This window comes from Acipenser ruthenus, chromosome 3 (assembly GCF_902713425.1).
Source record: "Acipenser ruthenus chromosome 3, fAciRut3.2 maternal haplotype, whole genome shotgun sequence".
Lineage (NCBI taxonomy): Eukaryota > Metazoa > Chordata > Actinopteri > Acipenseriformes > Acipenseridae > Acipenser > Acipenser ruthenus.
Genome location: NC_081191.1, coordinates 89711511 through 89735802, shown reverse-complemented (window position 1 = coordinate 89735802; position 24292 = coordinate 89711511). Strand labels below are relative to the sequence as shown.

Below are 24292 nucleotides of genomic sequence, written 5' to 3'. Positions count from 1 at the left end.
TAATTGTTTTACGCTTTATCTAACACGCTTCGTGGTTTAGAAATTCCCTATTAACATATATACTTTATTTTTCCTCTAAAAGTCAGCTAAAGAAATTATCTGAAACTTTCCACCACTGACCTGCAGTGGCCTTAGCGGATATATGAACCGCTGAACCTGAAATCTGGAAAGACGATAAAGGAAGTAGCGTAGGAGGATATGCACTGAGAACTATTTATCTTGAGTTTTTATATATAATCTGAGCCTGACATGTGAAAGTTGTCACCAGCTAGCTAATGAACTTACTTCTGCTAAAAATAATCTTTATAATAAATAAACGTTGGTAGGGACATCAGTAGAGTTGAAGTTTGAGAGGGAGGTTGGCTAATCTAATGGAAAATACCAGAACCATACACACCAATGATTTATGGGATACACGGTATTCTCTGATATTTTTTACTTTTGATGGGGGAATACACTCCTGTTATGAATCCAGTTTCAATCTGAATTTGTATTTTGTTAATGTTCATGTTTTAGGTTTAGACAGATGTATGTATAGAAGCAATGGTGTGTCATGATGTAGGAAGTTGAACTGTGCATTATGATTATATACCTTTGTAATATAGTATATTGTATTATATCCTGTAACACAGGGATGTTCTTAGTTTAAATTGGCCCTCTTTCCAGGCTTTACAAGCTCACCATTTTGTCAAATCATATTCAGCATTTCACTTAGAATAGCGGAAATCTACTTTCAGAGAAGTCTGGTATACTTTCATAGGAGATGTATGTATGTTTATCTTGTGTCAGTTCTTTCTGAATGGCAAAACACAAGCCTGTTAGAGTAATTGTTCACTTCCTTGAATCAGCTCTTCAGCAAGTTTCCAGATCCTAGTCACCCCAGGCAGGGGTCACTCCTCTCCATGATGAAGAGACACCTTCAGGAGTGCAGTAAAAGAGTCTCTGTGGAATCGTTTACAAATTACAAACTGCCTGCTTATCAGGAATGTTTACTGGCAAGCACTGGTGGCTGCAACTACTGCAGCAAAGCTATTATGATTGAAAAGCAGGGTTCTCACACTAAAGCACATATAGAGAAAGGAGAGGTATTTGTGTTTTGATTGTTGTTGTTTTGGTTTTTTTAAGTCTAGGAACGTTTAATGAATATCCATCAAGACTTGGAAGTTCAAGTAAGGCACTCAGACTTCTGATAGTCACACGACATCATTTACATTATGGGTTTTAATCAATTAATGATGAGTTGATTAATCACACCTGTGGGCTTTGATCGATAATTGATGGATTAATCTTGTGGTATCAAAAAGGCAAATCTTGAAAAAAGGCGGAAGGGTACTTACTGGAAGGGATAACCAATCTTTCACAACATCTCAGAATGAAGAAAAAGACTGCAGCTTGCAACATTTGCTCATCGGTGCATTCCTTTCACGGCAGTGCTACTTTATCGTATCATCTCATTCAAGTAAGTTGATTTTTATTTTTATTTTTAACGTATTTCTTTCAAACGATATCAGAAAATGAATACTGAAAAACGTGTTTGTCTGAAAAACTGAGTGGCGTATTGATTTAACTACAGTGTATATGGAACACTTAAGTTGAAGAAAGCTAAAGATAGTTCCAATGCTGGACAGTTTTTTGGACTTTTAAATGTTACTTTGTTATACACAGTCAAAAAACACAATTAGGGGACTCCCGAGTGGCGCATCCAGTAAAAGCACTCACATAGAGTGCAGGATGCGCCCTATAGTCTGGACGTCGTCGGTTCAGGTCCAGGCTATTCCTTTGCCAACCGAGGACGGGAGCTCCCAGGGGGCGGCGCACAATTGGCCAAGTGCCGCCCGGGGGGAGGGAGGGTTAGGTCGGCCAGGGTGTCCTCGGCGCACCGCGCACCAGCGACCCCTGTAGTCTGGCCGGGTGCCTGCGGGCTTTCCTGTAAGCTGCCCAGAGCTGCGTTGTCCTCCGACGCTGTAGCTCTGGGTGGCTGCATGGTGAGTCTGCAGTGTGAAAAAAGCAGTCGGCTGACGGCACACGCTCGTCTTCACCGCTCCCGAGTCAACACGGGGGTGGTAGCGGTGAGCTGAGCTAAACAAAAATAATTGGACACTATTAGAACATAAGAAAGAACATAAGAAAGTTTATTAAATTGGAGAGAAAACTACAAAAAAATTAATTGGCGACTACTAAATTAAAAAAAAAACACAATTAACCAATTGTGCAAAACATACAAACAAGAATCAAATAATCAAATACACCTCGACATTCCAAACAACCAGACACACATCTTCCCCATCCCACACTTTTTTACTTTTAAAAGCATGATACAGCACCATGGATTAAAAAGAAAAAGAAAAGCCTCCATTTTTAGTTATCCCTCCCTCCCCTTCCAATGAAATGTTAAAATTAAAAAGAGCCTCCCAATACATAAAACACCACAAACAGCAATTACAAACTAAACTCATATTTTAAATGACTCACTTTTACACGTAAGCAAATATTTTCAAACTGTGAAATTACATTTAAGTAAATATATGTATAATAAACATTAGCTGGCATTATGAAACATTTGCAGTGAAGAGTGTAAGATATAATCTAAAGCTACATTCTAAATGTAATCATTTAACACAGTTTGTGTTATAGTTGTAGTACTGGTTTATAATTGAGCTGCTGTAGCTTTAAGAGAGTGGTGTTATGTGTCGCAGTGCTTGCAGGGACAGTGGAGGAGTTATCAAGTAGTCTGTATAAAAGGCAATGAATTCTCACTTACCTCTCATCTTGTCAAAACAGGCAAAAGACATGAATGACCTCCTAAGGGTAGTGCTGTGTCATTTACGTAACGCAGCAACCCTCATCCCCTTCTTTTGTAAAGTGAAAAACATACAAGTGCCTTTCTTTAAGGCGTATTGACAAGCACTTTATGTGATCGGAGGAATTCTACTTTGTGTAAGGAACAAGTATTCCACAAAACTGAAAGATAATTCCTGTTCCTCTCATAATGGAAAATCTGTTTATCTGACCATGGTGTTCTCATAATAGAGTTAATACAGAAAAGAGGTACGCTTTCACTCACACAAAGATGAATAGATATCCTCACTTAGTCTTTCTGTTTTGCTTTGTTAGCCCAAAGAAAGTAGATTACCTTCCAACATCTAATCATGTATTCTTCAAATATACTCTCTTTCAATATAAATAACAGCAACTCTCTAATTATACAGCTTCACAATTTTATAAAGTTAGTAAGGCGATTTTGAATTCCTAACAACCTGTCTCTAAAAAAAGGCTAATTTCATGACAGTTTGCCCTTACCTACAACTATGTCAACTTTGTAACTGACTTTTTAGCCAGTTACTGTTCAACACAAAAGCATGTACAGTGTCATGAATATAATCCCTCGTGATTTATTGTCTTATTGAGAAATTACTGAAGCACACTATGTACAATCTTCGGTACACTATTTTAATAACTGCTCAAAAGAAAGCATGAACAGGAACAGCACATTATGAATCGAACCAGGACAGTGGGTTTGTATTTTAAGAGCTGTACTCACAAATCTGTCCATGTTCTATATTTAAGGGCTCCTGTGTCAGATCTCTTTGAAAACCAAGCCAGTGAGAGGAAGTTAAGATAACCAGCTTGATTTAGGAAACTAAAATCTTGCCAATTACTCAAAACAAAGCATGAACAGGAACAGCACATTATGAATCGAACCAGGACAGTGGGTTTGTATTTTAAGAGCTGTACTCACAAATCTGTCCATGTTCTATATTTAAGGGCTCCTGTGTCAGATCTCTTTGAAAACCAAGCCAGTGAGAGGAAGTTAAGATAACCAGCTTGATTTAGGAAACTAAAATATTGCCAATTACTCCATTTTGTATTTAATTTTGTGATTGCAGCTTTTCTTTTTCTTTTTATCATCTCAATTTATTTCATTATAACGGTTTCAAAATAAAACATCAACATTGTGTATTCAAAATGTTGTTTTTATTTCCATTCCCCGTATCAGCTACACATATAACTCATGTAACCAAAGTCATATAAAGATATAAATGGGATCAACCCTAAGATTTATCATGTGGAAGAAATGGGTGACCTGTTGAAACATCTCCATTAGCAAGCATCTCCACTACAGATTCATTTCTTTAAATATTGTCCTTTCTACTGCTTTAAAATACAGCCTCCACACCCCCTCCACCCCAAGGACAAAATCACACACTAGCTGTTTGAAATATAAGTCAACCCAGAACCTAGATATTACATTGATGTACGGTTCATGTAAAGGTTTTATTCTTACACAAGGGGTCAATAACCAATTTCAATGTCAGAAGCAATTGTTTTTAATATTCTCAAGGACAGGAAAGGGGCTACAAAATAGCTACTGAGCATAATGTCTATTCAATCTGTGCACCATATGAGTTTCGATGAACTTTAATGGGTACCATCTTCATATACAGGTCCATCAACTTTACAGGTCCATGACAGTTGTTTCTTCCCAGATCTCCACTATTTACACTGATCTCAAATAAGTAGTGAGACAGATGGATAAATGCATAATGACTTTCTTTCCTGTTTTACCCTGAGAGCTAATATATTAGCATCAATTAATTCATAATCATCTTCAAATTATGTAAAATATTTTATAAATAATTTGCCTGGGGGTGAGGCATTTATTAGCCGAACAGTATATCAAATTTGATACATCCTACGTGTCTTCTATATCGAAAACGGCATATACCACGATAAACCAAAAGTTTACAATTGTTGGACCTCAGCATAGCTCAGACTCTCGCATCCACTAAATGTAACTACAGTCAGCACTCAAATATCTGTTACCCAGATACACGTCAGTCGCATTTTACTGCCCTTGTATTAAGAATAAAATCAATCCACATTATATATATGTAACAAATTAATGCACTTACCCGTCACATGCGATTTCCGACTCACCAGTTTTCTGATACAAAGCCCATCTCTTCAATGTTAACCGTCACAGCGGCTTTTTTTTTTTTTTTTTGGCATGGCAAATCAGTCTGTCTTTTTATTACTGTGCAGTTGCACAGCACTTCCTCCAAAAACAAAGCGAACAAGAAAAGCTACAGAAATGTAAAAGTTAATCATTAAACAGTTTTAGATACTGTGATGCATTTTTTTTTAATCTGTGATCTTTAGTTGCTTTTATGCATTTTCATTTGCAAGTGAACTGTGACATTAGAGCTGTATCTAGCACTATATTTTGCAATTTTGAATACTGACTTTGGATACTGTTTTAATTCTGGAATCTGGTGTTGTTTTTTTAATCTTTTGCTAAATTGCATTGCCTTTTACATTTTATGCAGTTCTGTGCATGGGTAACATTTTGATTTAATTTTGCTGTTGGGTCGTTAATGGAGAATTTTGCATAATGCTAGTACAATACTGTGACAGAGATCGAATGATTCTTAGTGTTAGATCTCCCTCCCGACCTGTGAGGGCGCTGTGTAAAGGGAACAGAGTACCCTGGAATAAACGGAATGACAATTTATTCCTTGGGTTAGGTGGAAGTCAGCCATCTAGAAAAGGGGCGGAGCTACGGTACCCAAACTCAATGACCCGGATGGGAATCGGCATGGCATCCGCGGATTGGAGGAGCGGATGTGCTCATTAACCTAGGGGTCATGGGGGAGGATATATAAGGGGTCGTAGTGTAAGCAATGTTCCTTTGTAAATAGTTAGAAAACCTAGAAGGATAACAAAGACCTGTGAGATCCAAAATGTGAGTGTTGTGTTTGTTTGTTTGTCTAAATAAAAAACTGTTGTTTGTTATTTTAGACTACTAACACGATCCGGAGCTGCCGCTACTCAGCCAGCATCAAACCCGGACACCAGCACTTTACCTTTGTTCACGGAGAACTGTCTTTGCACCACGAGCACTAATATCACTCACTGTTAACTGTGTTTGTGTTTCGTGTGGGTGTAAATAGAACTGGACTTTTGGTTACGGGTCAAACCCGGGGATTACAATAACAAAGTGATACACGCCGCTGTATCACTTTTACAACATTATTATTTACAGGTGTTCGCCATAAGGCTCTGGACATTGAGACCTTCAATAAACACCCTTGCACCTGAATATAATTGTCTGTTTTGTTCTGTACTGCTGCATTGCATCCACCTGCACGCACTTACCCACTTTGTCACAAATATGTACTGGATTTAAAAGTATGTACTGTATTACAGTCCACGTGTCGTCTATTTTGGTAAGTGATATTTTCAGAATCATATTGTTCTGAATTAAAATACTAAAATACTGTTGAATATATAGTACTGTACCAACAAAACCAACTACTTTTTTGTGTTCCCTGAAAAAAAAAAGGCAAAACAAGTGTTTGCCTTTTACTGCTGTGTTATTCCCCCAATTCATATGCTAACAAATTTCAATGAAAGAATCAATGAAATACCCTTCTGGATGAAAAACAAAACTAACAGGAGGACCGTCTTCAGATAGTTAAACATTCGAGACAGACCGCTGGAAATATCCTGCCTTCACCCTGCTGAATCAAATCTTCCAAAGGTCATGTCTGTATCTATTCAAAACAATAAAAGAAAGGATTAATGGCTCCATAGTAGCTTTTATATCCAAATGCTGAACATTCAATTGATATTCATCTTTTCTTTCTGTCTTTATTTTACATAATAAATCAAACCGTCCAAAAAATTCTAAAAAAATAAGTAGAGTTTTCACAATTACTGGTCTCCGGCCTCTTTTTAAAAAAATCAAACCCACAATATATCCATGACCAAGAGAGTTTTAATACCTGCTATACTTCTCACTGAAGCTGCTGGCAATCGCAACCTGCTTCAAACAATATAATAAGGAGAACACTTTATCACATTATTGCTCACCAACCTCATTGTTAAAATAATATAAATGAGCATAGTTAAACGTTTTTTCTAGCTGTTAATAATACAACTGCCTCTTTTATTTTCATTGAACCATACTGGTTACATCTGGAGAAATAGAAGAACAATAATGTTCTTGATGTAGCTTCACAAAACTAACCATATGGGCCAGATGTAACTTATTACAATCTGCTCCACTGGAATGAAGGGAGGATGATAACCTTCCCAACATTAAACATAAAAGGAAAGGGCCTTTAAAATGATGATGATGATGATGATGGATTATTATTATTATTAGTAGTAGTCGTAGTAGTTTTAGTATTCTGTTTTGAAATCTGATTCAGGCTGTTTACAGAAATGAAAATACAAAATGTTTGATATAGTGCCATAGTTGCACCTACATTATCATGCAGTGCTGAATTATTTTTATATATTTTTATTTCCAACTTTAATTCTTCGTTATCAGCTGTTGAAAATAGGTTCAACATACTTTCTTTTCCAAACATTGTACTTGTGATATAAAGAGAATACTCAATGAACGTTCATAGAGTGCTGTGGCTTTGACTCATGAGGAACAGCCGTAAACAATGGCTTGTGTTATTCAACTGTCCTCATTCTGGGAATAACTACAGTACTCTGACTTTTCATGTAGTATCCTACATACAGTGCCTATAGAAAGTCTACATCCCCTTTCAAAATTTTCACCTTTTGTTGCCTTATAGCCTGGAATTAAAATGCATTAAAATATTTATTTTTTTTCATGTATCTACACATTCTACCCCACAACTTCCAAGTGAAAAGAATATTCTAGAAATTTGTAGAAAATTAATTAAAAATAAAAACTGAAATAGCTTGGTTGGATAAGTGTCCACCCCCCTTGTAATAGCAAAACTAAATTAGCTCAGGTGTAACCAATCGCCTTCAAATTCACACACCAAGTTAAGTGGCCCCCACCTGTGTTAAATTGTAGTGATTCACATGATTTCAGGATAAATTCAGTTCCTGTAGGTTCCCTCTGCTGGGTAGCGCATTTCAAAGCAAAGACTCAACCATGAGCACCAAGGCGCTTTCAAAAGAACTCCGGGACAAAGTTGTTGAAAGGCACAGATCAGGGGACAGGTATAAAAAATATCAAAAGCCTTGAATATCCCTTGGAGCACGGTCAAGACGATTATTAAGAAGTGGAAGGTGTATGGCACCACCAAGACCCTGCCTAGATCAGGCCGTCCCTCCAAACTGGATGACCGAGCAAGAAGAAGACTGATCAGAGAGGCTACGAAGAGGCCAATGGCTGGTCAAAGTGCGCATGTGACAACAATATCCCAAGCACTCCACAAATCTTGCCTGTATGGTAGGGTGGCAAGAAGGAAGCCATTACTCAAGAAAGCCCACCTTGAATCCCGTTTGAAGTATGCAAAAAAACACTCAGGAGATTGTGTAGCCATGTGGCAAGAAGTTTTGTGGTCTGACGAAACTAAAATGGAACTTTTTGGCCTAAATGCAAAGCTTTATGTTTGGCGCAAACCCAACACAGCGCATCACCCAAAGAACACCATCCTTACTGTGAAGCATGGTGGCGGCAGCATCATGTTATGGGGATGTTTCTCATCGGCAGGGACTGGGACACTTGTCAGGATAGAAGGGAAAATGAATGGAGCAAAGTACAAAGAAGTCCTGCTGCCCTCTGCAAGAAAGCTGAAACTGGGATGGAAGTTCACCTTTCAGCATGACAACGACCCAAAGCACACAGCCAAAGCTACACTGGAGTGGCTAAGGAACAAAAAGGTAAATGTCCTTGAGTGACCCAGTCAGAGCCCCGGCCTAAATCCAATCAAAAAATTTGTGGCATGACTTGAAGATTGCTGTTGTGAACAGGATGGCTTCAGTGATGACGTCAGACCAGAAACACAGACTCAGGAAGTAGCGAGTGAGAGCTGAAACGCTACGGCGTTCAGCTTCTTTATTAAATAATAAACAAAAACAAAAGATTTGAACAAACAAAACACCAAACACTAAACAAAAAGGCACAAGGGCCGACCAAACAAATAAACAAATAAGTATCATGCTGGTGTAAACCAGCACGCTTAGCAGTTGTTTTTAATAGTTGTTTTAAGCTCTCCTTGCTCGCTCTCCCGTACTCTCCTCTGTACACCCTCTCTGAGGGTAGAGAGCTGCAGGTTTATATACAGTGACCATCTCCCGATTAGCAACAATTAATCAATGAATAAACTCGGGAGATGGTCACCGTCTGCGCAAGTTTAATAAGGATGCGTGACTGTCAGCTAGCTAAATAAATCACTAGCTGATCAGTCACGCATCCTCACGAGGTTTTTAAAAATACAAAAACAATAACAAATACGCAGCGTTTTTATCCGCGCCGCAAACAATAATACAAATAATAATAAAACAGTGCACAAATATATATATAGGGGCGGGACACTCCGCCACACTGTCCATCAACGCTCCCCAAGGAGCTTGAACAGTTTTGTAAAGAAGAATGGTCAAATATTGCCATATCTAGGTGTGCAAAGTTGGTAGAGACCTATCCCAACAGACTCACAGCTGTAATTGCTGCCAAAGGTGCTTCCACCAAGTATTAACTCAGGGGGGGTGGAGACTTATCCAATTATGATCTTTCAGTTTTATATTTTTAATATATAACTTTTTTCCCCTTAACAGTATGGAGTATGGTGTGTATATAAGTGGAAAAAAAATTCTCATTTAAATACATGAAACTCTGAGGCACTGACACAACAGAATGTGAAAAAAGTTCAAGGGGGTGTAGACTTTCTATAGGCACTGTATATGCTTAAATACTACTGAACTCAAATAGCCCCTAAAGTACTTTAAAAACAATATTAATGACATCTACATGCATTTGACTCCAGCAAGTGAAAATTTGTTTTATGCGGTCAGTGGCTGCAGACATTTTGCCAATATGCCCCCCCCCCCCCCCCCCCCCATCCCAAGAATGGAAATATTTCTACAGTAAATACAGTACAAGTACTGTTCAAACTATAAACAACTTCTCAGTTTAACTTCTGTTTCTGTCTCTCCCTTTTGATACAGTATCTGAACTGAAGAAAAGCTGCTCTGTCACTTAATAACACAGACATCTTATTCAGCATTAGTTTTATAGCTAAATAAATATTAGGCCTATGACATGGTTATCTTTCCTAATGTATTTACTTTTTTGCTGCAAGAGGCGCTGTGGCTTTCTCCAGGAGACGAGACGCTTCAGCTTCGCTTCAGACCCGCTCCGGCAGCTGAACCTGGGGCAAGCCCATTCTTTCTTCCCCTCCCCCAACCCGCTCTCCTTGTCGCACTTGGTTTGCTTGTCTGTCTCTTCGAACTGAACTGCTAATTAAAATGATCCATGAGTGGGAATGTTTCAATGTTACCTTTTTTTTTTTTTAATATAACGTTGATTACATGGTGCTTTATGCATGGTTAATTCACAGAAAGTTAGATTTTTGCTTCACTATATATGCATTATAGTGAGAGAGTTATTTAATTTTTTTATTTTAGTCAGATGTGTGTTGTTACCTGTCCTGCGGCACTCCCCCAAACCCCTCCCCCGTTTATAACGCTGTTCGGTTACAACGCTCATATTGTGTGTCCCCCGAGACCTGCGTTACAGCGAGAGAGCACTGTGTATTCAAATCTGAGGCCAGTTTTCAACAATTATTCCAACAATTATGACCCATTATAAAGCACACTGGATTTAATTTAATCTTGTTACCCTAATGATTCTGACACTTATTGATGATTTAAACTTATTGAACAATATATATTTGGTTGACGAAGACCTGCTGTGTCGAAACATGTAGTTCTACTACCTTTTTGTTTGTTTGCTCGGTTTAGTAAAAAACATGTTTTAACTAATAAAATGAAGAATACCTTTTTTAAATGACTACAGTAAATCTTGTCCTGATTTTGAATGTGCGACCAATTGGTCTTTTGGACTTCAATCTATAAATCAAGGTTGGTGGATCGATTTGAGAAGTGAGCGTAAGCCCAAACAGACTTTCTTTTGTTTTAATATACAATTATCTTATATGGGGTTAAGCATTGCAGTGCACATATGTTCTTTTTTTTCTAATACATATATATATATATATATATATATATATATATATATATATATATATATATAATTTTAATCAAAATGATGTGCAGATTAAACACATAGAAAACATGTTTTCAAAAATGAAATGCTAATGAAACAAAAAGTTAATTCAAAAGAATCTGCTTAAAGAATTTCATGCTCCCAGTAATCCCTTTGAAACTAATTGAGAATGACAGTTTTGGTTTTAACAACTCAGTGAACTAACTCTGTGCCAGCAGCACACCGTGTCCATTATGACATGCTAAGACGCTACTTTTTGTCTTCTATAAATAACTCTATTTTGTAATGAACATATAATTAGTTTTTTTTAAAGAAAAACTGTATAATTTGACATAGTTTAAACATGATTCAGATTTTCTTCCTAAATATTATTTCTGATTGCTGCTGTAGATCTAAAGCAAAATCTATTCTTGAACAACATATATCAGTTGCCTTTGCTAGCAGACTGTGTATCCGAGTCTACACATTTTCTCAACAAAGCAAGAGGCCACTCGTACAGCCAAAATCTGCTTACTGTCAAATCTTATTAGTTTAAATAAAAGGTTTGTTTTGGAAAATGCCTCATAATAAATTATTTTACTCACTCATTAATGAGGCTTCTTTCACAAACAACAGACAAACCATTTCTGGAACTTTACTTGGCCAAATGATCAATGGCCTCAAACACAAACATAGTCTATAGTGTCAGTGTTACACCATACATTTGGAGCTCAGCAGGTATTGTAAGGCTCCAGCATGAGATTTCTCCAGAGCATTTACTTTGCAACTGCATGTCTTTTTAAGCAATTATCAGCCCATATAAATAGCAGTTAAACAAGGGAATCTTACTTGTTGAAATTGTACTGACCCCTTGAACAACTTATTTCCTTTCATTAACCAATCCAATCTAATTGCTGCCTCTCCTTATTACCGAGATGTTTTTCAGCCAGTGGCATGCTTTGCCTACAAAGACAGTTGAAATGACCTACATATTTTCATGTATCTGGAAAACTGGCTTTTATTTAGCATTTAAGAGTATTAGATTCTCTGTCTGTCTGTATATGTGTATGACACACTATGTATGTTTGCATATATCTAGAGAGCCATGCATCCAATTGTCATAAAACTTGGCATTAACATTATTTAGCAAAGGTAAATTTATTTATTCAGGTGTCTGTCTGACGGTATATCCATTCATTTGTTTATCACACGTTCATTTTTGCATATGCCTGGATCTATTATTATTATTATTATTATTATTATTATTATTATTTGTTTATTTAGCAGACGCCTTTATCCAAGGCGACTTACAGAGACTAGGGTGTGTGAACTATGCATCAACTGCAGAGTCACTTACAACTATGTCTCACCCAAAAGACGGAGCACAAGGAGGTTAAGTGACTTGCTCAGGGTCTCACAATGAGTCAGTGGCTGAGGTGGGATTTGAACCGAGGACCTCCTGTTTACAAGCCCTTTTCTTTAACCACTGGACCACACAGCCTGGATCTAATCAAATGATGATATATGTCCAGGACATCAACTTTTTCAGAATATTGATCGCTCTTATTTTGAATTTACAGCTGTGACGAGGGATGTATTTTACTGATATAATTGTTAATAATAGCAATATACATAAAAAAATATAAAAAATCACTGCACAGATATATGATGAAAAATGAAATGGCTATCCATCCGTTCTTTTCTGTTAAGTCTGTTCTTTTTTGTTAAGACACGAGGAACACTGCCACAGCTGGTTGTGTGCTGTTAGACATCTTTTCAAAGAAAATGCAATTAGCTCTGAATCAGTTTCAGATATAATTTACAGTTAAGTGGATGTACAACTTCATGTTACTTCGGTGTATTTTCTAATACATATTGAAGCCAGATTTGACAAACTCACACTGGAAACTATGTTGTGTTTCTGAAAGGGGAATCCACCCACTAATCACATACGTAATCAAACTATTCCTATAAATAGCCCTATAGTCTACACCTCCTTGTCATTTCTTTATCTGGTCCCTCTCCTCCCCTGCCTCCACCTTGCAACATGCTTTGTCTAGAGGGAAGGTGGCCCAGAGTGCCACTTATCCTGCCCGCTGGCATTAGTTATCATCAATCAATATACATTACATCATAGTTCGGTCAGTGTATAAGGGCGGCTATCGAGCTCCAATGGACAAGGTCATGGGCCAAATTATATTACGTTTCATTATGGGCATGGTCATTTGTCAAATGCAATAAAGAATTGTTCAAAGGATGTCTCCTTTCTGAAACAAGTATCTGCATGCAAAAAACACCCAAGGCATATGGATTTGCTTAAAACATGATTTAATTTCAATACTGAAGTTTCCAATCATGAATGCTAGTTATCCTTTTTTTTAGTACTAAGAAGAAATACCAGTGTGTCCTCTCTATTTTGATCACAATTACCTTTGGAATAAAGCAGTAAATTGACCCTGAGTTTTCTATTTTAGTAATTACATGGACATCCAATGCATTTATTATTATTATTAATTTCTTAGCAGACGCCCTTATCCAGGGCAACTTACAATTGTTACAACATATCACATTATTCAGATATCACATTATTTTTACATACAATTACCCATTTATACAGTTGGGTTTTTACTGGAGCAATCTAGGTAAAGTTACTGGCATGCTTTATAAATACAGCCCTTAAAATGATGTATAATCAAGGTAAAGATATTCTTTAACTGGAGACATGGAGTGTGTATTTGTCTGTTTGCTTTTATCGTACAACGTTTAGTGAGCTCAAATCAATTGTCCATTGCTCCATAACCTGTACATTTCCATATTCCCTGTAGAGGAAAATGTATACTACTAGGCTGCAACCACTACTTCTTTAAACTCAAAACACTTTTTTACGAGAATGTTTTCTTTAGACAGTAAAACTTGTATTCAGTGGGGCTGTGCACTGTTAGCTACAGCAGCATAAACATACTGCATTACCTAATGAATTCTGCTTCTGAAACCCCCTTGGAATGAATCACAAGATTCAGAGCTGATAAATGAGGTAGTATGTTTGTAGGCAGTCAGTATATCTTTGGATACAAGATCGCATGGCGCCTCCAAGTACTGAGCCTGACTGTAGCCAGTGCTATTGTCTCTCACCTTCCATAAGTACTAAAAGTTCACAAAAAAGGGGTGTTTGCTGAAAGCATGGCTAAGCAAGACTGTGACTGCTTTTCAAAACTATTAGTTCAGACTAGGTGCAGGTTTCTTATTGCTGCTAATGTTTCAGTTTGCTATAGATTTGAAACTGTAGATTCCCTTTGTTACTTTATTTAAAAACTTGTCCTGAAGCTCTTTAGCTCTTATGTCTACAACATGGACGGCTGTGTAAAGTTACAATAATGACTTCAAACTGCTTAATAAAGTGAATCCTGTTCTTGCCGAGTTGTTGATCTTAGATGGGGGACCACAGGGAGTTTCAGCAACTCTTACTGGTCAGGCTCCCCACAAGGCTCGCCAGACTAGCAAGGCTGAGCTTTTGGGTCAGAAACTTGGCAACATTTGTTGCTTAGGTTCAGCCGCTGAAAAGGAGTGATGACAGGAATGGAGGTCACCCTTTGACCTACAGACCTCTTGATCAGTAATAGGGGCTGCCGTGGTGAGGCAACATTTTGAATTGGTCATTTCAAACAGGTAAAAAAGGGGGTTAAAATAAAAAATAAATAAAAACATTGATAAAAAGGTATGGCAGGAGATAAATGAAAAAGAAAATTACCCAATAGCAACACAATAAAATAATAATAATAAATAAAATATTTTGCCAAAAGGTATTATACAGAAATGCAATAGTGTATTGCAGTAAAAATAAATATTACACATAATCTAATTACTTGCATTGCCTGACTGATGTGTGTATTTATTTAGTCAGGAGGATACAATGTAAAAAACAGAAAATTCCAGCACTGCCTTAAGAAAAAGTCATATGAATTACGAGAAGCATTTTTTTAAAAATAAAGAAATGTTAGTTAACACTAGAACGACCAAGGCGGTCATTTTGACCGCTTTTGGAATTTAAATTTAAATTGTGGTGTGTGTGTTTAAGATACAGAGCTGTGCTTTCCTGACCTTTCCTATATATATATGTACTAATTATCCTGACAAAAAAAGAATCGTGTAGCTGCAAAAATTAGTGAGATAAAATACTGTCATACCTATTCTGACAAGGAGCGGTCAAATTGACCGATACATATAAAACATATTATTATTTGTATTTATCAGTCAGGACTTGCAGCCTGCATTCCTCAAGTGAGCGGTCTGCTGGCATTTCTACTCTTTCAATGAGCCTCCTGATAGCCCATCAATCAGCCTTGACAGCTCATGGAACCAGACTGTCTGTCTGCACTAGTTACTGTAAGTGGCTCATTTTTCTAAGAAATTCATTGTTACCCCAATACACATTGCAAATGGATCACTAAGACACAGGACAGTAAAGCAGTGTTTGGAATTACTGCACATTTTACCAAACATTGATTCTGTGGCAGCAAAGACGGACAATGACAATCTGGCTCTGAAGCAGACTGGACACCAACATGATCCGTGGTCAATGCCCTTGGATTAATTAGATGCTTTCATTGTACTGCTATATGCCCGTGGAACATTTGGTGCCAGAAGCCTGGGTTACTGTTGATAGCTGTGCCAAATACCCAGACAGCCTGCGGTAAGTGCACTGCATATTTTGAAAAGCGCAGGATCTCTGTGATTTGTGCCAGCACTTAGACTTTGTAAACGACTGTAAATGAAGCACATTCTGTTCAAATGTTTATTTATTCATGTAATTTCGATTATAGTATGTCTGTGTACAAACACATAGCTTCGGTTGCGTATATGCTCTTTGTTATGTAGGCAATATAAACCCATTTATTAAAAATAATTTATACTTATTTACATAATTTCAGTTGTACAGTTTTGTATGTTCATTATATAACTGTATATACACAAATTTGACTTTGTAAATGATTGTACATGAATCCCATTCTGTTCAAATGTTTATTTATTCCTGTAATTTAGATTATAGTATGTCTGTATATAAACGCATAGCTTCAGTTGCGTATATGCTCTTTGTTATGTAGGCAATATAAAACCATTTATTTAAAAAGTTTGAAACTTATTTACATTGTTCCAGTTTTATGTACATTATATACCGGTATATACACAAATTTATTTTCAAATATTTGTTTATTTAATTTTTTACAGTTTTTTCCCTGTATATCCCTGTCCCTGATCTATTGCACAATAGAGAAAATCAAGCATTCACTTTGAAAAGATAGCCGTTATCTTTTCTTTCTCGCTGTCTCATTTCTTGCACTCTGGTTCACCCAGACCACAGCATAATAAGGGATGTTATTTTCTTCCTCTACCGGGTATCTTAAGGAGGACTGCTATTTGTTTTTTAAATTTCCATATCATTCCAGTGTTTTCATTTACAATCTGGATTTATATCCATTTGGTGGTATGTTCAGTGGGTCTATAAGTGTATCTGGTTACGTAAACAATCATTTTCATTACCACAGTGATAATTCACATATGCTTTACTGGTCTCAATGTCTTGAAAAAAGAATAACTAGTAAAATGTAGGTATTGTGTCTACAGCTATGGCCAAAAGTTTAGCATTTTGGGCCCTAGAATTTTAGGATTGAGACAACAATTTTTTAAAAAAACATAATGTAGATCTTTTATTTAACATCATGTAATTAACCAAAAAAATAAAATGATATTGCAAAAGTCTACCGGAAGCCACAATAGTAGTATTTTATTTCGAAATGTCCAATATTTCAATTTTTGTCGGTTATTTCATTAAGTATGGAAAACTACAAAGTGGTATGTAATTCAATATGTTAACGCAACATTATTCAGCAGGTTTCATTCGACTTTATGAAGCAAAATGTGTTAATTCTTTTGGCCATAGCTGTATATTCATAGAACCTGGCACGAAAGAAAACCTTTGAACAATACCTTTCTTATTTACATAACAAAAAGTATTGTCTGACAGATTTAAGGACAGGGTTTAAAGGGTAGAACTACTCATTGTGGAGAGAGATAGAACCGGAACATTTGGGATAAAATGTTCCTTCACTGCAATGCTGTATTTTCCTATTACAATACACCGGTAATAAAGTCCTTTTAATGGAGCACTCTTTATGCTGCAGGTAGTAATAGAGTGGTAGAGTGGGATTCTCTATTCAGCATGCTTCTTCTTTACCATGGCTCCGGTCTTTGTTTTGCATTCCCTGTGGCACAACCTTAGTCTTCTTCCTAACCTCTATCCTATCTGAATGGTGAAGGAACTGTGCTGGAAACTTGAAACTGGCCAGCTCACTGGCTCCAAATGCTAAAGTACCAACCACATCAACCTTCTGCATGTTTGTGTTCACAACTCCATTATAGGGTCATATAAGTCTGAGACTGGAGGATGAAAGCAGTACTTAGCCAGCCACTGCTTCTCATTCAGGGACGTTGATAAGTAGAAGCTGCATATACTGTCAAATATATGATAGTAAAACAGTAAGATGTGTACAGTGTATATTGTAGGCCCCTTTATTTGCAAGTGAGGATGGGCATGTTTAATTTTGGGAACATGGATAGAGTGTAAGGATCCTATCCTGTACAGACAGATAGGAGTATAATCTAGACTACATGGAGGCGCCACAGGAAGTAGCCTACTGGGCTTACTATATCATTATCTAATAGTGATATTTTACAACTTCCCTTCACATGTTGAGTTAAGTTCATCAATAATTCAGTGTCTTTCAGTGTCTTAATATGTACAGCAGTTTGCTCTTTTAAATACACAACGCAGTGCAGAGTAGCATAATGAATATACTGAGACAGAAGGAGGTCTCTCTGATTATGCCGTATTTTAAATAAGCAACACTCCGACTATGTACCATCTGCAGAACACATAGGTTAATCAAAGTCAAGGTAATATCAGTGTAGCACACATCACAGGTTACACATGTGAATGCTATATGTTCAGCACATAATTACACAATTTCATTACAACTTAAACAAGTTCATCTCAAGCACAGACGACACTGACCAGAAAATTTAAACCCATTGAGGCTTGACAATGACACAGTGGAATCCGGAAGGGCATTCCATAACCCCAAGGCTGTGCCAATGAAAGGATACTGACAAAGGAATGATTATCAGAGCAACTCTGTGCAGACCTCTCAAAAGTGAGCTAAATAAAAACAAAACAGGACCTTCTGCTGCTTAGTGGTTTAAGAGAGGAGCGACTAAGTAAGCTATTGTGCTGTTAGTAGAATCCCAGTCCCAGTCATTCAATACAACCCTACAAGCAAGTACTTGTACAGACTCTTAATATTGTATTTTTGGAATGGGTCCCAAACAAAAGAGTTATACTCTAACATAGATTTTACCAAGCCCTTGTAAAGAATCTGAAGGGGCCTCTCTGAAGGAACAAAAATAAACCCATAACTCTTCTAGCTTTACCACAGACATAATCAACATGGTGTGTCCAAAGCAAGGTATCTGATACCCAAACCCCAGGAGTGTGTAGCAACTCCCCACACCAATTGGGACAATAATCATACATTTAGTTTTGGAAATGTTCGGTTTTAAATAATGAATTCCAAACTAATCATAAACAAGATAAATATCGTGCTGAAGAGCTACTGAAGAAAGCTGTCCCTGGATAGCAACACTTTGCCAACTCCCAATAAGGTAAAAAGAAAACCAACCCAAAAAGGGCTTCACCAAACCCATATTTAGAAAGCATTGATAAAAGGGCATTATGTGGGACTGTGTCAAAGGCTGTGGAGAGGTAAAAAATACAGCAGCTGTTCCATAACCGGAATCCACAAATAATAAGTAATAAAAGTGCACCTGCTGGCCCAGGAGGTCAAAAAACCAAACTGTGATTTAAAGGGAAAATCTGGTCAAAAGAAAGGTTACTTAAACTATTGACTCTTAAGTTGGATAATTATTGTTCCCTGTGTAGAAAATTACATGTTCTACTTAATAGAAGTGTGTGTACATAGAACATGATGAAAACTGAAACAGACTAGATTACTCAGTTTATACTACAAATTGTAACATTTTCTGAAAATATTTTAAAAGTTGAATTTAATATTGTATTTTCTATAAGACATGTGCAATCAATTTGGGAGATGCATTCGACTGATATATCATCATAAAATGTGAGCTGACAGGCTTCTACAATAGCCGGCTGGTGCAAGATAGGGTTGGCATGTCTTGACCTACAAAGAAATCTCAATGAGTGATATAGAAAGCCAAGTCTGTAGTAATGTGGAAGAGATAACAGCACAAAACTCAGGGACCCGGGATGCATGGTCCAACCTATGGTAACACACTGCTTTGTTATTGTTTATAAAACGGATAGTTAGAATGCTGCATGCTGATTGGTCCATCAGTGTTCCAAGCTGTTATAATATCCAGCACAATGTCATGATTAGGAACTAAATCAAATCACTGCACCTGTGCTAACCACGTATCACTGCACCACCAAAATCAAATAAAACACCTGTCAAAATACCTGCTGTCATGGAAGATACTAAAGACATTAAGGTGTCTTTTCATATCCTCCCATTTATATTAATTTGCACTACAAACCAGTTTGCTATTTTAAACAAGATGCTGTTTTGGTATTTTATTTGTAGTACATACCCGTCATTTTCTGTAATTTCGGTCAGATCCAGTTGTCACATATTCCGTTTTATTTTACTCCTTTTAGTTGGTATGAGCCATTGAATTAGAGAAATTTACTTAGCCATTTATAATGCAGTATTTAGTCAGTGAGGTTACTAGTAAGTTAGCTTCACACAGAATAAAAAAAAAAAATAATAAGTTAGCATGTATTGGAAAAAAGAATGATGTACTAACCTGGCACAGATATCTGTCCTGCAGAGGGGTGGTCCATTTCCATTATAAGACCATTGTGGATAACCTGAAAATAAATGAGACATAAATATATTTTTTAAAACATCACACATATTAGTAGATATTTAGTTAGGAACATACTGCAATCAAGGGGCTCTGCATTTGACATATTAACTATATGCAGCAGCAGTATAACTGCAGAAGCCTTTAGTAGTTTTATAAAGGTATCAAATATATTAAAAAATACCAAAGCTTTCTGAAAAAAAATAACATACCATAATAAAAAAACAAACATTTCCTTAACTGACAAAAATATATTTTAAAAAATGAATGAAACCATAAGAACAACCCTGTAATTGGGATTGTTTTATACTATCACCCTATACAGCGCTACGAATGAGTATGACATACATCTATTTGCCTGTATAATGATTACAGTGTTGGTGTTTGGAAGAAAGTAACCTTTCCCATGGAACACAACCATTCTGCATAGTGTCAAGTGAACCCTGAAAAGCTGCCCGTCAGTAAAATGTACCACCAAGGACCAGGGCTGGATTAACCTATACGCAAACTATGCCATAGCGTAGGGCCCCCAGCAGAATTTGGGCCCTGCGAGTTTGCAGTTTGTTTGGGACATTTCATAAACATTGCATGCGGGCAGACGAATGGGCCCACACACACAGGAAGAGAGGCACACAGAAGCTTGCTTTTGGTTAATTTTGTTCTTTTATGATGGCTAGGCATTTCTTTCTCGATTACAGCATACCTGGTCTCTGAGTCTCTCACGCAAGCAGCTTCCTGCTAATGTGCAATACCAAATGCCCCACACCCTCTACCTCCTGGGAGAGATCTGTCCCTAGTCCTATGTCAGAGGCATCAGTCTGCGGGATAAAATGTATGAATCGGGCTCAATTTACGTATTGACTTATTTCAGTTTTAGGGCCAATTTAAAAACCTGTCCTGTCTCAAATGTGCATGGTATGCCTCTTTACATTTTAAAAACCTTCATTTTTCATTTGGGGGTTGGAATTTTAGAAACAAAAGGTGTGTAAAAGTAAATGTGTACAATGCAGGAGGCTGAAGGAAATTCAAATGTGGATGTCTGCAGCCAGCAAGAACGGTTTAAGTCCATAGTGGTTTTTTCTCTCGCTACAAAAGAAGTAAAGCACAGAAAAGTTATTCCCTATTTTTTTTTAACTACATTGTTTTGTTCTATTTAATGCAATGATACTGGTCCGTAAAAGGGATCTACGAACGGGTTTGAAAAAAAAAAAAAAGAAAACATTGTTTTTGTTTTGCTATATATATAATTCTAATGCTATTAGCTGCTGGGCTTTACTAACAAAACCACTGACCCACTAACCTCAGTGGATGTTCTATTATGCACTTGCTGCTTTTGTACTTTACTGCTGAGACTGAAGCTTTTTTTATGTCTGTGATCCACATTGCATAATTTTTTGTTCTATGTTCCCACGGATGTTTGAATGTTAATCAATAACAGTGAGATTTAATTATTATTATTCGCATGTAATTTCTGTCGTATGGTACAAGGCAATAAAGGCATACACAGTTTAATAAGCCTCATGCCCAGCTATGATCAGCAAAGAAAAAAGCCAACATAAAGTGCTCAAATAATTCAGTTCAAAGACCCTTTCTCATTATTACTGATTGGTACTGAAAAAAATGGTTACTGAAAATAAAGTAAAAGTTAGAAAATATCACCTTGCAATTAACTGGTTTTAACTAGGTTCCTACGGTGCACTCACATATTCCAAACTTTACATATGATTCGTATCAAATGAGCTTTATACTGGGTATCTCATAGGGAGCTCAAAGCAACCCATGAACCAACATGAGTGAGTCTCAATGGGGCTGACAGACCACCCTGTAGTGTATGAACGATCCTTAGGAGTGCAGAAAATATAAACCGTGTTCACAGTGCTGTATTGGGGCATAGTCATAGAATTGTACAAGGACAATATAGGCTATGTAATAACCCCAGACATATGGACACACTGATGACGCTTCTCACATTTTTATATGGCAGCTCCACAATCGGGAGAATATATATTTTTTCCTCCGTAATGAATTATAAAGTGCAACACCAATCACATTGAATAAAAAAGTTTTAAAAAAATGCAATTCTCAAGTCTACAAAACATAAAAGTGCCTAATTTTGGTTTGAAACTGGAAAATGAATGGTTACCATGCACAGGCATGATGGAAAATACTATAAAGTAACTGTATCTGTATTTGTCACCCCCTTTTTTTATAACTCTTTTGTGCAAACTCCTTGGCCAAACATTTATTTAAGATCGCTCACTCTCTGTCCCCAGTGCAGGGCCGGATTAACCAATATTCCAATAACATCATTCCCCATAATATGCATGGGGCCCCAAAAATATGCGTTAGCATAGGGCCCTCACATCCTTTAATCGGCCCTGCCAAGAACATTTCAATTTTAACAGGAATGCCAAGGGTTTGTTTAACCTTTTCTCCACATGAGCCTTAATAACTAGTTGCAAATTGACACAAAGTCATCCAAAGCTATCTTGAGCTGTTAAAAGTTACAATTAAGGGTTCATTCACACTCCATTAGATTTTACCTCGTAAAAATAAAGTCTGATAAACAGATTATAACGGCAGACAGCTAGATGAAATTATTTTACTACTACAACTACGCTGATGACTACAACTATTATTAGAATTATTGTTATTATTATTATTGTTAATATTATTATTATTATTATTTATTTCTTAGCAGATGCCCTCATCCAGGGCGACTTACAATTGTTACAAGATATCACATTATTTTTTACATACAATTACCGATTTATACAGTTGGGTTTTTACTGGAGCAATCTAGGTAAAGTACCTTGCTCAAGGGTACAGCAGCAGTGTCCCCTACCAGGGATTGAACCCATGACCCTCCGGTCAAGAGTCCAGAGACCTAACCACTACTCCACACTGCTGGAAATCTGTATTTCCCTTCATACGGAGTTACACTATCTTGATCTGAAGTGTCCTGCCAAAGGCGACTGACAGACAGTGATTGACTAGGTTCAACCTTAATCCATGAACAAGTCCACAGAGTGAACAGAGCTGCTGCAGACTGTCGCCAGCACAAATCTACTGTTATTTCAACAGGATCACTGAAACAGCATGCGTAGGCCGCTGCACAAACAAAGACCACTGAAGCAAAGTACATCAAAAGGAAAAAAGACGCTCATATCTTGTATGCCACTTATTGTCCAGGTATGGTATGCAGGTAATTTGGTTTGTACAGTATCCACTATGTTTAAGCAATTTTTAAGATCAATGGTGAAACTTTAAATCACTTTAAAAATATATATTGACTTTATGGGGGTTACAGCTGCTATAAATATATTAATTTTTGTTCTTGTATTTTTCAGAACGCAGAATCCGCAATGGGAATGATTTATTGATTGCAATTGACAGACAAATTAATGATGGATGATAAATTTGGCCGGACCTTGTCCATGGGTGCTCGACAGCTAGCCGCATGCTGGCCGACTAGGCGAATACACGAACGATATGCTGCATCTTAGTGCTGCAGATAGGAAGTGGCACGTAGGGCCACCTCCGCCCAAAAGACGAGGCCACCAAACCATGAATGGATAAAAATAATAATTGAATGTATGATTAATGCAACGAGCCACAGTGGTGCACTGCCACATAACCCTAAAAGATATGGGAAAAGGATAAATGAAAAGAGAAGCAGCTAATTTATTATTATTATTATTATTTGCTTATTTTAGCAGACGACTTTATCCAAGGCGACTTACAGAGACTAGGGTGTGTGAACTATGCATCAGCTGCAGAGTCACTTACAATTACGTCTCACCCGAAAGACGGAGCACAAGGAGGTGAAGTGACTTGCTCAGGGTCACACAATGAGTCAGTGGCTGAGGTGGGATTTGAACCGGGGACATTCTGGTTACAAGCCATTTTCTTTAACCACTGGACCACACAGCCTCCACACAGCTAAGACATGCATTAACCGCACTGAGGGATAGAGCCCAGCCTCTCCAGCCTGACCACGCACCCTGCAGAACTAAATACAAACTGCTCAGTACTCGGGCAAGGAAAACCCCCCTACTCACATTATTTTTAATTTTTCCGATGATAGGGGGAAACCTCAGGGAATCCATGGCTGAGGGTAGCCCTTCCTCCAGGCTCTAAAACGGTCGTCTCCCGTTTTGGCCTCATTGCGTGTGACTGAGAGGCCAAAACAAAAGAAGCGACATGAGTGAAAGCCACATGGAGTTTTATGGCGCTTGATGATGACATGTTGGTTAGGGGTGGATTCTCCTTTCCAGAAACGCAACCAAGTTTTCGAAGGTGGGTTTTCATAGTTCCCTTTGTTATTTTGACTGGGAAAACCAAACAATACAGAATGTG

The 24292-nt window shown here is 37.3% G+C and overlaps 1 protein-coding gene across 1 annotated transcript in view; it reads right to left on the bottom strand.

The window, feature by feature from the left end:
- The window catches only part of LOC117435489 (succinate--hydroxymethylglutarate CoA-transferase-like), a 165312-nt gene that overhangs the window by 19829 nt on the left and 121191 nt on the right, over nucleotides 1–24292 (bottom strand). The window contains exon 13 of the mRNA XM_034058688.3: nucleotides 19874–19937. Within this exon, the coding sequence (XP_033914579.3) occupies nucleotides 19874–19937 (64 nt within the window). The remainder of the gene's footprint in view (nucleotides 1–19873; nucleotides 19938–24292) is intronic.